Here is a 17,415-nt window from a genome sequence, read left to right on the forward strand (position 1 = left end):
GCGTATAATAAAACTTTACAGCAACCAGTTATTTCTGCTCCTTGAATAATTTTATTTTCTGAAGCTCCTTATAAATAAGGAACACATAAAATGAACACAACACTGTTGACAATGAACAAAACAGCATTTGATCATTTCCAGCTTTATAAAATTTAAAAAAATGATTTTGTTATAACAAAAAAGATTGATAGCTCTGCGAGTATTTTATGGGACCATAATCACATTGTTAAACCATGGACTCATTGTTAATGGAAAAAGTTCACACTGCATCTAGCTACTACAGTATTTTCTACGCATAATCACAGCTGATTTGAGTGCAATGTGATCTACATCAAAATTCATATGGGATGTCACACAGTGACAGCACTGTAATATACAAGTAACATTTATGCCCTCCAACAAATACAAGTTAAAAGAGAGACTGGATTCAAGCAAAATGGAATGTTGAAGCTAAGGAGAAACGTGGTGGAAATCGAACCGTCTGTAACATGACTTAGTTGTACATTAAAATGGTCTGGAATTCAATACTGGCAGAAGTCCAAGAAGAAGCCACGGCTATTATATTGCTCTTCACAATGTGCAATAAATACTAGAAAATAAGGAGACAGATTCCATTCTTAAGGAAAATATGCAGTACCTAAAACTTCGATATGAAAAAGGTCTCGAATAGAAGTGTGAAGCATTTTTTGGTAGAGGCAGTATATTAAACTAACGCATTCCAACTAAGAGAAAAGTAAATATACTACCCAAAATATTAGAATCTTCATTTATAAAGAATTAAAACAAATATAGCATAAACGCAGGAGGATCTTTCAAAAATCTCAATTCAGTTACATAATGACCAACTTCTATTTGGCAGCACTAAATTCAAAAAAAGTCAATGGGCAACATTTCTGAAAACCTCTGAGTGACATAGCATCTCAATATTTTTTAGGATCTGGGCCTTAAAGAGGGTAAACTGCCTGGAGCTTGTTATTTACAGACAGACCCAAGTCACTCCAGTTGGTGCTTTTGAAAACTTCACCCAAAATCTTAAAGTTACCAAAATCCACCATTACCAACTGAAATGACATCTGTGCTAGTTAGGGTCAGGTTTTGTAGTCTTCCTGCATGCAGGAATCCTGTCGACTTCAATGAATTCTGAGCACCAAGGGACAACATGACTGGACCCTTGATTTTTGGTTTCTTCCCAGAAGTAACCACATCTTTTACTGAACTGGACCCTTCATACTGTTTCTTGCACTAGAAACAAATACCAGCAAGAACCAACTACTATAATTAAAAAGTATGAGCTGCTGTGTTAAAAAAAAAGGAACAGCTAGATCGCTAAATTGCAGAGTCAAAAGCAAAGGGCCACAGGAACAGGGATTAGCTGAGAAGTGGAATGAAGATACTGACTCTAGGTAAGGTGTTAAACCAGTACATTTTAGCAGCTACGCTGGCGCCAAGCAGGCAGAAACAAAACTTGCTGCACATAGTCAATACACTGCTTATCTTGCATACATATAAATGACGACTAGAACAGCATGTTAAAAGAAGGCTACTACCATGCTTAGGACTGGTACTATATTATCAAGTCAGACTGCAGAATTAGCAGGGCTTGCACTTCTCACAAATTCACAATTTTAGAAGGAGACAGGGGTACACAAGAGACAAATCTATGTCTGGCATTACAAGCACCTTGGCACTAAGCAATCAAAGATAAGCTGATTCCAGCAAGTTAAGGCTTTTGATTGTTCAGCCTATTCCTCCCTACTCACCCATACTGGTACTTAATAACAGCTGCTTTTATATACCCTAGATACCAACAACACAACAAAAATGTAACAAAAATGTTTTAAAAAACCCAACTAACTCTGATGCTGGAAATAGGAATATTCTAGCACACAGTCTATTGCCAGCAATGGCTGGTGCTATAAAGCTCTGATGCCAAGACACTGAAGAAATACATTCTAAACTGATACTATAGCATTATAAATGACCCACCCATACTGCACAGAAAGGACAATTTTTAACCTATGCAGTCAGGCTCAAGAGTTAGTATCATACTTTAAGGTTTTAATATAAAAAGGAAAAAATATATACCAAAATAGCTATTAAAAGTGAGAAATTCCATTATGGATCACTTGTTAGAGGAGAGTTTGCCCCACACTCACAGCCACAGTTTTTCAGTAGTTTATGTTGCAAGTGGCACACAATACATGTTTAGTTTCTGCAGCAGAGAACCAGGTTCAGTCCACTGACTCTGACACCAGGGATTTCCCCAAGCTAACACTAAGTCTACCACATTCTGCATTTTCCTACTCATACCAAGGAACTAACATCAAATAAATCTTAGTCAGGAAAACATTTTGTCAACTGCACTTTGCAGTGGATCACATAGATCTTTGTGTACTGCAATGGTCTGCCTCCTTAGCACAAACTTTATAACCATAGTATACAGATTACTGTGTCCCAACAAGATTTAAATATTGTTGGACTTTTAAAAGTTAAAACACTACAGTATTTCCTTGTCATGTCCTCTCTGTAAAATATAATTATTAGAGTAGTACATACTGTTGTGCAGAGAGTAAGCACATGTTAATAGAGGCCATGTAAGACATGCCCGTCTATGCACAAGTACGAATTTCCCAGGTTCTATCCAGCTGTAATGCCAAAAGACACTTCCAGCACCAGAACAAGTCTTTCACTGTGTGCTTTAATTTGTAAAAACTACACAACATTTTGAATGCAGCACAAGAACTTTACGTTCATGTCTTGTTTTTCACATTTCCTGCTTCAGGTCAAGCTGGAAGATGCACTGTGCGCATCATTATCTTCTGTTAGAAAGCAGCAGAAGTTAACCCACGCAGAAACAAATATACTGTACTTGTGTAAGTAGTGCAAGCCACTGCTTTTTCTCTGAGCAATGTGTATACAGTACAACAGTGCAGACTCAAAGCCATACAGTAACATTATCATAACCACAAAGATCACTAGAAAGGTCAAAACTGGATGTTGAGCACAAGTTTATCTTCATAAAGGGCAATCACCAGCATGATAGCAAATCCAAGGAGCAAACCTAAATTCTGAAGAATGAATTGTCCCACAGGACAATATCCATGTTCCTCATGATCTCCATCTCCATGAAGCATTTCTGGAAGCTGGGAAAAAGAAAGAAGAAAATTTTAAAACAGCCATTTCACTTTTGTTATATTATTATTGTTAAATTGGCACACACAACTAGGTATATGGATAACAGTGATTCCAGGATTCAGTTATAAAAATAAACTAATGCATAATCAATGTGGTAGCACACCTAGTGTTAGTCAATAAAACTCTACCAGACCTTGACATTCATAATGAACATTTTCAACTGATTATATATTTTAAGAAAAGGTGAAAGAAACTCTACGAAAGAGCATCCTCATTGTACCACCCCAAAGCATTTTTGGCTTCCCCTGTGTTGCTATTGTTTCAGTGGTAACCTCCTCAGGGTATGCAGTATGCAACTGTCCTCTGAGCTCTGTTCCTTCAGGTTAAATAATTCTATTCAAACACTTATAACAGAAGTTTGAATATGCTTAGTACTTTTGAGTACTAATATTTAAAATGCTAAAGATACAAAGTAGTGGCGCTCAACCTTTTTTCCCTGGTGGGTCAGATGGCAATACCTGGTCCAACCACAGGCTGGATGGTGGCCCCAATCCAGCACCTGGGGCTGGCACAAGGGCCAGCATCCAGCCATGCAATGGTGCATAGAGAGCCCAGCCCTGCAGGAGAAGGGAGGGGCTTCACTTCACCTTATGGACAGGAGGGGCAGAAGGGGCACGGGCCTGGCCGCACAGGAGGGAAATGTGGCATGGGAGCGTGGCTTGGCCTGGGGGAAAGGGTGCGACCCCAGCCCAGCCCTGCAGGGGGAAGGGGGCCTGGCTTCAGCCAGGTGCATGGGGTGGGTTTTGGCAGGGGAGAAGGGGGAAGGGAGGGTGGCCATATTAATAGCCACTGCTCTCCTGCAGTCGAATTTCCTGACCCATGGGAAGTCCTGGAAACCAGATGTGATGGCTCTGCAGGACACATCTGGCCATGGGCCGGAGGTTGAGCACCCCTTATGTAGAGGAATTTACATTGATAGTGTTGTTCCTGACATTTATTTGCCATATTTTACAGCTACTGGTTGGAAAATAGTAATAGTTCTCTGTATGCAAGCTCTCAGAAAAATTCTATAATCCTATTTAAAAGCCTCCTAAGCTCTGTCACACAGTTACATGCGTATACCTGCATATGCACTTGCATATACCTAAAAGTACTGAATTGGCAGCAAATACAGTATAACCTCATAAATCCGGTTTTCAAAATTCCAGAATTCTCAAAAATCCAGCATTTCATAAAAATACATTACATCAGGGGTTTTCAACTTCTTTTGACCAGTGTACCCTCAGTGGCCGGTCACAGAGTGGGAGGGGAAGTAGCAGTGGCCACACATGCAGCAGTGGCACGGGGGGTGGATGGTGGTGGCAGCTGCGGCATGCAAGCTTCCCTTCCCCATCACATCCAGCCGGCCAGGCAGCACCTTCCTTGTGTTTCAAAAATCCAGAATTTTCAAATTTCCAGCAGGTGCTAGGTCCCAATGCTGCCACATTTATAAGGTTATACTGTAGCTATATTTTCATTAACTTCAGGATTCAAAAGAATTTCTACTTAGCTAAACCTGTAAGAAATTTTGAAAAATACATTATATCTTCCCAGCTAACCACTTGGAGAATGACTATCAAAAAGCAATGACAATGAGGAAGAGGAATGTACACTTGAAAGATGCAAAATTAAATTGCGAGGTTTTTTTTTTAATCCATCCATTATGTGCATAAAAAAAAATACTTAAGAAAATCAGTATTACAAATCCCTATGGAAGAAGGGCATGAAGATAAATGCATGCAATTCCTATAAGGGTCCCTTTTACACATGCTGGAAAAGGTGCAATGGGATCTAATGTGTGATCCACACAGTGGTGCCACCTGCTATGCTGCACGTGCCTTACTCTGTACTGACAAGAAGCAAGCTCCCATGGCTGGGAGGCCCCTCACCTCCTGCAGTCTCCCAGTTGTGGCGCTGCACCAAATGGGGTCTCCCAGCTGCTGGGGTGCATGGTACGTCTCCATGGTTAGGAGACCGCAGCAGCTGCCCTCCCAACCATAGGGGGTGTTAAGCACCCCAATGACTGATTACAGCAGCTGCAGAAGTCCATGCAATGCCCCCCGTGACTGAGACTGCAGCAGCTGTTATCTCCTAGCTGGCAGCTCCCAGGCTTGGGGGTGCACGTGTCCCCCTGGCTAGGAGCTCCTATCTGTTTGACAGTGCTCCCAGCCACAGAAGCCCCTGGACAAATTACTACAAAAAAATTCTCCAAACAGGAAACCAGATCTGGACTACATAGGCACAACATGCCCTCTCTCCCCCTGCTTTAAATTCATGTAATAAAGAATGCTAGTAAGTTAATTTCAAATACAAACCAGTAACTGCATCCCCCAGCCACAGCTGTCAGAAGCAACAGAAAAAGTAGCTGGCCCCACTCCACCCTTTTCCACTAGGGAACAATGTACATGTATCTGTGTGTCCACAGGTGAAAGGGCCTAGGAGTTCAGGCATGGGCCAATGGCCAAAGCAACCAAATCACTGAACACCAAGAATGAGGCAGAGACAGACAACTGAGTGAAACGGCGGTATCTGCATAACTCGGCAATTTAAAGTGATTTAACAGCCAAAGTAACATTTTTTTTTTTTTTACCAGCTGCCTTCTTTACAGGTTCAAATTGATCTGTTTAGGGGTGCTTTTATGCAAACCAGAATTGATGTCCATTCAAACTTACTCAAGAGTATCCAAATGCCAGATTATAAACATAAACAAATGCAAGCTGGAGCAGGTTATCAGTGGAGGAAAGTGGATGGGATTGTTTTAAAAAAGCAAGTGTAAGAAGGGATGTGGTCAGGATAAAATTAACGGTGCAATATGAGAAAATCTTTCAAGATTTCCTCTATGAATATGCTACACTTTTCAACAACAACATGGTAGGAACGGCTACCTAAAGGTTTGCCTATATGTGGTGGTCAAAACAAAAAGAAAAGATGAAGTCTGGATCAAAGCAAAAAACAACACCCCCCCCACCAAACTTAAAAACCCTCCACCCTAGCTTTTACATACATAAGGCAACGTATGTAAAAATATATGCCCCCCTAATAATCTTACCATATCTACCAGTGCCACGTAGAGGAACATGCCTGCAGTGACTGCAAAGATCCAAAGGGTGATGTTATTGGCATACTGTCCAACGGCTGTGCCTATCAGCATTCCTATGTAAGCCATCATGGCAGACAGGACATTGTATACAATGGCTTGCTTTACTGTCATTCCTGCTTTAAGCAGCACAGCAAAATCACCTAAAAGAGACACAGAATAATGCAGCATTTAAACAGTTGTCATTCTCTGAGAGATTAGTTTCTAACCAGCAACCTTTATAAATTGAAGGCTCAGTCCAGCCCAGCCAGTCCAGTCAACCCAACCTCATCCCAGTAGTGACCAAGTGGCTTTGGTGGCATATCAAAAACGGGGAAACTTACCCATGGTTGCACCAGGGCCAGACATGCCACCACTTCTCCCTTCTGTTCCCCAGCTGGGGTCAAGGCAACTTCCAGCCATCAGGGAACTGAGCCACGGCTGGGGCAGCTGGGAACTATGCCTGCATTGCAGCCGCTTTTCTCCACCTCCTAGCTGCATTACAGGCTGTGCTGGAAGTTGCCCAGCCACAATTCAGTTTCCACTGGTTGAAAGCTGCGCCCATGCTGCAGTCAGGAGGACAGGGAGAAGCAGCAGCAGCAATGTGGGTGCAGCTTCTAGCTGCCTGACTCTAGCACAGCTCCTCACTGCCCAGTTGCAGCATGACTGTGTGCAAAGGCAAAGCCCTCTGGCTTTGTGGGCCAGATCCAATGGCTTTGCAGACCATATGTTGATGACTCCTGACCTAGAGGAACTGCCAAAGTGTCCCCCATGGCCACTTTGATGGGAGAAAGAGCAACAGTACATGATTAGAGAGTTTTCTACACTACAATTACATATTTTAATTAAGGAGGAGATCTGTACTTCCAAAGATGCTCATAACTTGGGCTGACTAATTAGGAGCAGCATTAACAGAGTTATGAAGGAATCCTAATCCAGCCCTCCTCAATTGACTGAGGCTGTGAAATCTGTATGTGCAAAAGAAGGGAAGTTCAGGGATTTTTAATTTTTTAAAAGATCTTTAAAAGATTGGCTTTGCCAGTATTTAATATCCTAGACAAATTCTACTTTGTGCTCAAAAGGATAAAAAAGGCTTCAGCACTAGAGGGACTACAGCAGGGGAAACTGAGAAATGATGTACCAAGACACGCAAACAGCCAATATCCACACTGATTTATTCCTCATGGGCTTGAAGAAATGCTTGTTCTGATACCAGTATTGGCTATTTGCAAAGCTAACACAGGTGTAAGTAACGAGGCTCAGATTGTGCCTTCTAGTTGGATTCAGTATTGACTGCCAGTATTCAGATGTGCAGAAACATGGATCTACTGCATTACTAGTTCCAAATTTTATTTGGCAGATTAGTTTTTAACAGGTCTGTTTCCTTCAAGCTGAGTCCTTGTGAATTTTTGGGGTATAAGATGACACTGATGTACTACATGAGAACATAAGACTTCATTGTTATCATGTATTACTGAAATTAGGCAAGTCAATCTGAAGTGAAGCAGGAATAGTGAGAGCTAGTTTTACTGGAATTTTATTTCAAGTTTCAGTCAGATTAACATTGGGGAACAGGGTTGTTTTTCCTGTGATTTAAAGGCTTTACTCAGTAACTAATCTCTGCTTAAAGAGCTTAGAAGTATTAGACATCTAATAATGTAAAAAGTAGGGGTGCACCAATAGAGATTTTGGGGGTTGATACTGATAGCCGATATTTAAGGAGGCATATCAGCCAATACTGACCCGATACAGCTCCCTCCAGGTGGCAAGTTTGGTGTGACGGAAGGGGAGGTGGGGGGGAAAGGGCGTGGGGGGGCAGATCAATTCCCCCTGCAGTGAGGGAGGGGGCAGGGGCAAGTGCTGCCCAGGTGGGGTATGGGGGGGTGCGGGATGGAGCCGTGGCTCATAAGGTGGGGGCAGCTCCTGCTGCCACTTGCACCCCAGGAGGGCAGGGGGACCTGTGCCCCCGGATCTGCATGGTGCAGGGTGGGTGGCAGCTGCAGGGGGAGCCAGAGCTGGGGCTGTGAAGGGCTATTCTGGCCAGGGGCTGGGCTTGGAGCAGGTGACTGTGTTACTGGCAGGAGGCTGCAGCCACCCCAAATTTCACCACAGCTCTGCGCCCAGCCCTGTGCTACCGCCTGGCACAGCCCTGGCTTTCCCGGTACTTGGATGGAGGTAGGGTGTTCAGCCAGGGCTGTGATGGGTGACAGTGTGGGGCTGGGAGCAGAGCTGCAGCAAAATTTGGGGTGGCTGCAGCTTCTTCCCAGCGCCGCTGGAGCCTGCTACAAGCCTAGGCCCCAGCGAGAAGAACCCCGCACAGCCCCAGTTCTGGCTTCACCCTGCAGCTGCAGCCCACCCTGCCCCACCCAGATCTGGGGCACAGGCCCCCCCCCGGGGTGCAAGCAGTGGCAGGAGATGCCCCAATCCTACAAGCCGTGCCTCTGTTCCGTGCCCTCTGCCCCCGGCTGGGTGGCACCTGTCCCTGCCCCTGCCCCACCCCTCACAGTGTGGGGCATTGATCTGCCCCCCCACGCCCCTTCCTTCCCCCCCTTCCCACTTACCAGCTGGAAACAGCTCTCCACACTGCTAGCTCTGCTCCATGCTGCACTGTAGCTGCAGACAGCACAGGTATTTATCGGCCAAATTATCAGCCCCATAAGGCCAATATTCGATATAGAAAATTTTCTTCATAATGGTACCGATCCAATATCAGACCGATGTGTTGGTACACCTCTAGTAAAAAGAGACATCATCTGACAAGAGATCAAATTATTTACTTCATTTCCAAAATTCTCTCTTAGCTCTGAAGACAGGAATCCAAAAACAGGCAACAGCAGCACCAAGTTTAGACTGCATGGTGTAAAAGGGCAATTAGATACCAAGTTCAAAAGATGAGTAGTTTTGTCTAAGAATGAACACATTTAGCCTCCACCAAGAATTGTGATAACTGCAAACACCCTTGAGAATTTTTTCTCCAGATCAAACTATACAGAGCATTAAAATACCACACCCAGACAGCAGGATATGTGATGCAAGTTCACACGCATACAATTACTCTCCCTGAGGTAACTGTTCTAACATCTCAACTTCGTCTTTGTGAACAAGCTGATTTACTTCAAATGATACGCTTTCTCCTAATGCTCGAATTTATAATACCAATGGAGCCTCTTTTTTAATGATTCATACAATTTCTATTGATACAGATAGTTGTGAATCTTGTAAGCCTTTAAATGCTTGTAGTAATGCACTTTGTGCCACAAAGGAAGCTGTAGCTTTGCCTTGTGCAGGCGGGAGAAAGGGGGAGGGTAAATCAGGCTACTCAAAACTTGCCTATATGAGACATTATACCATATTAAATATAGGTTTGATTAAATCCACCTAGATAAACCAATATGAAAGGCTATGAAGGTACTTATTCTCAATTAATTTAATGCTGTTAGGAATAGGTTTAATGTAAAATGAAATAATACATTCTTAAATCATGCAAAGGTGTCAACGTAAGAACAAAGCAAAGGGGTGGTTCAGTTTGACTGTCGGTCAAGAAAAAAACGTGTACAAACCCAAACCCCTCCTCCCTCACCCCAAGAACAAAAATGAGCTATTTCTCATTTGTTTTTCTGAGGTAGACAAAACCTTCGCTCCAGTCTCAATTACGTTCACAACTACAAATTGTCTGAACACTAAATTACCTGATCTGTGTATTTACTCCAGCCCCAGCTATATCATAAGTTGTGTATGCACCAATATAGAATGAATTGGTCTTAACTGTTTTACTGTCAGTAGAAAGCGAATCTGAGAAAGTTTGCAGAACTTTAAAACAGCCTATAAACTAAAATGGGACACCCTAATCTGACTTGCAAATTATTTCTGAGTGTACACAAAAATCTTACTACCTAGTCACTAAACAGAACTGTTCTCATTTATTCTTAATTAGTATATGCAATAGCCCAAGTTTTTCACTCTGATAGTTAGGCCCCAAAATACCTTTAAAAAAACCAACCACCCGAACTGAAAAACACAAAACAAATTAGCTTATTGCCATGTGAAACTTAAGTGACAGAAATACTATCTTGAGCCAACAGTGGCAAGGCGCCAGTCACGTCTCTCTGGTAAGTTTCCCCAGAACTCATCAAGACTCTTTCTCCTAAGCACCTAGATTTGAAACAGGAGGGTATTATTCAGTTTATATTGGTCTTCACTTGCAATTTCTGCTGTAACTCAGGAATCCTGCGAGGAGCACCAGCTCGTAAAATAACCTAGCTCCCTCCCTAATAACCTGAGGTAATTGCTGAAATCTTCAGCATCTCTACTTCATGCTTGCTTTCTTTAAAGTTATTTTCTTTCCTCAGTTTAAAAAGTAGATGGAGACTAAAGATTCTCATCTAACTAGCATTTCAGTCACCTTTTAAATCCTGTTAATTCAAGAGGAAACAAAGAAGATACAGTCATTTTAGTAAAAACACTAGTCAAATTATTTTATCTAGAAAGAGAAAGTTTGCAAATAATCTAAATGGAGATACACAACAAAAGCCTTTAAGACACAGCATTTCTTGGTTTAAAATGTATTTTTCTTGACACAAAACTTGAAATCAAAGAATTGTTTGGCTTGAGGGAAGTGTAGGTCTGAAAGAACTACTGTGATGACCATCAGTATGTAGTCCTCTTGGCCTCCCAGAGGAGATCATCTACTCTGGATAGTCAGAGGTTGATGGATCTGTCATCTGTGTTTCTGATAGGAGCTGGAGCTCTGCTGTCTACTGTGTTCAAAAAACTGTGATCTTTCAGCATTTATCTCATCCCTACCATTACACTATACCATTCCCCCATATAAACAAAATTTAAACAGATTAGTTGTCAACTGTCAAACCCATAAATCCCTTGTAATAGTATTTTACCCTCTAATTATCCCCTTTCTACTAGGGAGCTACTGTACCCGAAATGCTCATGAACAGGGAAAGGTACCCTGCTCTGCATTTCTAGCTGCTCTGACTATTCAGTATTATGCAGTAGTACCCAAAAATCTCAATCAGGATTAAGAACTCATTATATAGGATATATATGAAAACAAAACCACAATTCCTGTCATAGAGACTTTTCAATATACACAGACAAATGATAGACTAAGGGTGATGGGCAAAGGGATATAATCGAATATATATATTGCCTAACACACATACATATGCATGCATGTGTGTGCCTATATAAAAGTGCATTTTTATAAGAAAGAGAAATTAAGTTGGACCCCCCTTATCTGCCAGAAGTTATTAACTGATGGATTCTTTTGGGCTATGGATTGGCAGAGGAAAAAAATTACCCACGCTGTAGCTGAAGAAGTTATGTGCCTAGTGCAATGTGAAACTTGCTGCTGCTCATGTCAATGGGTGTCTTGCCACTGACATTAATAAAAGCACGCCCAGGCCCAAAAATAAGGCCTTAGGGTACAGGAGAAAACTGAGAACTAGCAACGTTTGTGAGTCATACTTGGAAAAGGCACTGTGATATCTCAGTCCGATCATTCTGATTTTACAAGTTAAACTGAGTTCAGCTCTCACAGATGCAAATTTAAAAAGATTATCAGGTTCAGCCAAGTTCAGAATAACCCCCTAGTGATCCCTCATACATTACTGTTAGAAAATGAGACAAGTGAATGTTTTGCAAATTTAGGAAAATTTGAAGAGATCATACCCTTGAGAACTGAGAAAGCAGAATTTGCAATGTAATATCTTTTACTTGGACCAATGAAGGGCACTTTATGCCTGAAAGCTGCTTAATTTCTCCCCCATCCGTGTCATTGGTTCAACAGAAGATATTACTAAGAAAATCCTGCCTTTCATATATTCCCAGTGATCTGGGCCAGAGTTTCTCACAATGTACGGAGACAATGACCATACATTTTGTATTTCTGAAGGCATTAAATGGCATGTCTGAATCATAAAAAAGAAAGGAAAGTAACTTTAGCTCACCAGGAATGGCTGCATGTTCTTTAAAAGTTAGTTTATTCAGAAATGCATGCTAATCTTTAACTCCCCCCTCACCCTTCTCACCTGCATATGCTTTCAACATAGCACGGAGAGGAGGAATATATTGCTGCCTCAAACTCTCTTGACCTGCCTGAAAGCGACAGTAAGTGAACCTTTAAAATTCAGTGAAAGGATGTTGCCCTCCACCTGAGAGCTGGGTTTAAAGAGGCAGTTCCTTGCTGTGCTCGTCTAGTTTGGCCTGAAGCAACCAAGAGCAGGAAGTGAGACATTTGTTCTCTTCGGGGTCTACAGCTAAACTTGGCAAAGCAGATACAACTAATATAAGCTGTCTCACCTAAATCTACTCTCCAGCCCAGAATAACTACATCACTGGCCCTTCCCCAAACCTTTCTTTTGAAGGAAAGGCAACTCCTATGGTTTCTGGAACTTCTGGAGAAATTCCCATGGGCACTTCCCTGAATAGGTGTTAAATTAATCCCATTATCCTGACTAAAATTCTTATTCTAACAGCCTATACTGCAATCCCTTGAGATGCCCTGCAGCTTCGCTTCTTGCCTTAAATGCTCCGTAGCGCTGTGTTCCAATTGCAGACAGCTGCTCCATTACCTCCCATGTATCTTTTACACTCTGTATGTGTCCTTTATTACCTAGAAGACTGAGTCTTAATTAGTAGCCACACTTCTATAATGACTTTTCAAAGGACTGCAAAGCTTTACAAGTATTTTGTTGTTTAAAGCTTTCCTTGAAGGGGCACAGATTGGCCCCCAATTAAGTCCTGCTTTCTGGCTCTAACTATAGCTATAGTTATAGCAGTCAGTCAGGTTATACTTATTTGAAATGCCAGAAGTTATGACAAACCTTTGCTGTGGAAGTACTGGAGAGCACATAGGCAAAGAAATATTGAATGAAAAGAAGAAAGAGAATACCAGTAACTTAAAGAATATTGATAGGTTTTTCTCCTTTTAAAATTTCTGGTGTACTCATTTTTACCCTTTCCTTCTATCTTTTAAAAAAATAAATAAATCTGGAAGTGAGAATATGGCTTCAGAAAATAGTGCTCAGGAGGTATTCAAGTTACCAACTCTCAAAGGCTGGAGAAAACTGCAAATGGAGGTGTAATTCAGCAAAGAAAAATGCTCAAGGATACACTGATTTATATTACATTGCAGCCCCCAAACTATAGTGAGCTGTAAGAAAACCTCCTGCAAAAATCATACTGTTTTAAGTAGTTACAGACAACTTTGCATCCACTACACCCTTCAAGGTGGTGGTAGCTTCACCAGTGTTACTTGACACTAAAAACAGGGTCTGCTTTAAAAAATCTGTTGTGATGGCAATAGTTTCTGATAAAAACACCTGCCTGGAAACCCCCATTTGTGGACAAGGAAGATGGCACATGTCCTGTTCACACTGACTTTTATAGACTCCAATAATCCACACTTGCTTTCTTTCATAATATATACCAAAACAGCAGCTCAAAACCAAGACATTCTATATCATATTAAACCCCTCCCCCCAAAACCCCAAGTCTATGAATTTGCCTATGTAACCTGTTTTCCAAAACATTATCTTACAAAACCATAGGAAAGTAGGGGTAGACATCCAGCTCAGTCCACTGCTCAAGGTATCTGTGACTGAAGCATCATAGGCAGGTGTTTGTCTAACCTGCTCTTAATAACTTACAAGGGTAGAGATTCCAAGATCTCTTCCAATGCTCAACAACCTTCATAGTGAGAAAATTATTCCTAATATTCAACTTAAATTTCTCCTTCAATTAAAGACTACTGGCCCTTTTCCTTGTATTTGAGTGCTGCTATCAAATCTCCTCTCAGTCCTCTCTTCTCCAAACTATATTCTTTTCTTTCAGCCTCTCCTTAGAGATTTTGCTTTTCAGGCCTATAATCATTTTTGTTATTCTCAACTGTACTCTTTCTAATTTGCCCACATCTTCCTTCAAGTGCAGTGCCTAAAATTTCAGCTACTTCATGCGAGTCTTCACCAGTGAACAGATGGGAGAATCACTTCCCTTGACTTGCAAGCAATGCTCCTATTAATACAATCCAGTACGCTGAAGTCCTTTTTTCTCTTTTTTTTTGCAATAAGAGCACACTGTTGGCTACTATTCAGCTTTGGTCTGCCACTGCAATGGACCATATGGTGGTGGAGAGGGGGCATGACCCCCACGCACCGGCTGGGCCCTTCAGAGTTCTTAGCGCACAATGTGACTTTAAGTATTGCCATTGGGGGGGGGGGGAATGCAAGTATTGGCCCCCAGGTGCGGAGACCCACAGTACATCACTGGTCCATCGTGACTCCTGGATCATTTTCTGCAGCACTGAAGTCTACCCAAGTCAGTCTTTCCCCAGTCTGTATTTGTGGATGCAATTGTTCTTTCCCAAGTGCAGAATTTTTCATTTGTCCTTGTTGGATTTTGACTGATTATTTACCATTTCTCTGGTTTACCTAGGTTACTGTTTCTCTGGTTTTGAAGGTTGTTTTGAATCCTAACTTTTTCCTTTTCAGTGCGTTTCTCAGCCAGGATGCCATTAGATCCTTTCAAGAGTGCTGCAATGAAGGGGCTGCTGCAGGCAGAAGTGCCACAAACATCTAGTGCACAGCAGTGCACTAGGTGTGCATGGCCATGAGTGCACGTGTGCGGCATGAGTGCACATTTCTTCTGGGTTGTTTATCCGATAACTCTAAAGCAGGCAAGAGAGCCCAGTCATGCCACAGCCATTCCCAGTCTTTCCCCGATGCTCCTGTCAGAAGCAGAGAAGCACAAGATGATTTAACCTGCCCCATACAGTTGTTTCCAGGAGATGCCTACAGGGTCAAACTAGGAAGGCCTGTGGCACTCCTGCCTGCTTCGGGCTTATCAGAGAACTATAACATAAGAAGAATGTGCACTTATGCCAGATCTCTTCATAATCTTGCCTGCAGCAGTGGTGGCAGCTCCCAACTGAGAACTACTGGCAACCCCCCTGGTTGCCATCTTGGGACCAGAAGTCCCACCCCCTAACCCAGGGGCATGCAATTATTTCGGGCGGAGGGCCACTTACTGAGTTTTGCCAAGCCATTGAGGGCTTCATGACAGGCAGCCCAGGGCAGATGAATATTAGTTTTCTAAATTTTTTAGGGGCCCCACGGGCTGGATAGAATGGTCTGGCGGGCTGCATCCAGCCTGCAGGCTGCATTTTACCCAGCCCTGCCCTAACCCCTGACCTTTCCCACCAAAAGTCCCTCCCCTTGCCCCCAGAAGTACTGCTTTTGGGAAGGGGATTTGCCATCTTGGAACTGGAAAAAACAAACAAACTGTATACTAAAAATCAAACATTGACAATAACATTTTAATTTCATTTTAAAACTTTTTTTTCCTGATTTGAGTGCATTTCTGTGGTGTTTATAGAGGTGACAGCATAATACTTCAAAATGAGGGCTTACTCTTGTATACTGAGGGCATGTGGAAGGGTATGTATGCATGGGTATGGGGTTTGTGGGGTGCTACTGGTCGGTGTGTGTGTATGTGGGGTATGCAAGAGGGTGTGGGGGTGCGTGGGGGCGAGGGGGGCTGTGGGGTGAAGAAGAAGGAGGGTGGCTGTGGAGCTATGTGTGGGGGGAGTGGGGTATGCATAGGGTGTGTGAGTGTGCATATATGGTGGGGTGTGTGCACCTACCAGTGAGCAGGGCTCCCCCCAGAGGCACGCGTGTGTGTGGGGGTATGTGTGCGGGGCTTCTGATTGTGTGCAGGGGAGGGTGTAGTTGTTGGGTTTGTGGGTATGTGGTGTGTGCATGGGAGCCCCCCCATTTGCACCAGCCTGAGCCAGTCAGCACTCGCCCTCACCCCACAACAGACCAGAGCCCAAACATTCTGCAGCACTTCCCCACCAGTGCCAGTGTTCAGCCCAGCCTATGTCTGCTCTGGACTCTTCCCACTGATCTGCTCCCACTGGGGTCTCAGGCACAGCTCTGACCTGGTGTGCCCCATGCCTGCTTCGCACCGCCCACCCATGGCACATCCTGCCGCCTCCTGGGCAAGCAGCGAGGCTGGGGAGGCTCTGCAGCTGGACTGCTTTTCTAGCCAGGCCACATGATGTGGGCTCCTGCTGGTGCCACTGGCCCCAGCCCCACAGTACCAGTAGGGACCCGCACTGCACAGCCCCGACCCCACGCACCTCCTCTGAGTTCACCCGTCCAGGCTCAGCAGGGGCGGTGCTCAGCATGGGAGGAAAAGCAGCCCCTTCCCCTCACCGCTGCCAGCCATTCCCTGCTGCAGCCACCCAGAGCCTGTGCTAGGATGCCCCGTGTCTGTGCTCTGCATTGCCACCGCTGCCCTGCTGGGCAGCCTGACACAGGGCAGCTCAATGTGGGCTCTGGGCAACTGCAGCAGAAATGGCCTGGTGGTGGCGCGGGGGGGGGCTGCTCTTCCCTCTGCACTGAGTAACAGTTTCTGTCCAGCGCCACCACTGTTGAGCCCAGGGTGGGCAAGCCCAGAGCAGGTACAGGGCATGCAGGGTCGGGGCTGTGCAACGTGGGTCCTCGCTGGTACTGAGTGGCTGGAGCCAGCAGTGGCAGCAGCCAGAAGGAGCTGCCACCACCTGGACTGCCTAGAAAGGTAGTTCAGCTGTAGAGCTGCCCCAGCCATGCTGCGGGCCCAGGAGTAGAAGGACATGCCACAGTTGGACTGTGTCTGGGCCAGGCAGGACCAAGGGATCTGACATGGGCTGGACAAACACCAGAAATCGGATCCGGCCCATGGGCTGTATTTTGCCCACCCCTGGTCTAGCTCCAATCTCTCTGGAACCATCCTTCAGGTAGCTGAAGGCTGCTATTAACTCCTCTCTCAGTCTTCTCTTCTCTACATAAATAAGCCCAGTTCCCTCAACCTCTCACTCCCTTAAACATTTTCAGTGCTCTTCACTAGACTCTCTCCAATTTGTCCGCATCCTTTCTGTGATGGGGAGCCCAAAACTGGACACATTACTTCAGATGTGGCCTCCCCAGTTCCAGATAGAGGGGAATAATCACTTCCTTTGATTTGCTGGCAACACCTACCAATGCAGCTCAGTATGCTGTTAGCCTTCTTAGCAACAAGGGCACACCACTGGCTCATATTCAGCTTACTATCCATTGTAACCCTCAGGTTCTTTTCTGCAAAGCTCTTGCTCAGTCAGTTAGTCCCCAGCC

At 43.9% G+C, this 17,415-nt stretch overlaps 1 protein-coding gene across 1 annotated transcript in view; it reads right to left on the reverse strand.

The window, feature by feature from the left end:
* Positions 1 to 28: 28 nt before the first annotated feature.
* The window catches only part of SLC39A10 (solute carrier family 39 member 10), a 79,641-nt gene continuing 62,254 nt past the window's right edge, over positions 29 to 17,415 (reverse strand). Inside the window, exons 9-10 of the mRNA XM_090045211.1 lie at positions 6,224 to 6,414; positions 29 to 3,143 (exon numbers count right to left, since the gene is read on the reverse strand). Of these exons, the coding sequence (XP_089901337.1) occupies positions 2,985 to 3,143; positions 6,224 to 6,414 (350 nt within the window). The 3' untranslated portion in view covers positions 29 to 2,984. The remainder of the gene's footprint in view (positions 3,144 to 6,223; positions 6,415 to 17,415) is intronic.

This window comes from Crocodylus siamensis, chromosome 4 (genome assembly GCF_052110815.1).
Source record: "Crocodylus siamensis isolate JL-2025a chromosome 4, ASM5211081v1, whole genome shotgun sequence".
Taxonomy (NCBI): domain Eukaryota; kingdom Metazoa; phylum Chordata; order Crocodylia; family Crocodylidae; genus Crocodylus; species Crocodylus siamensis.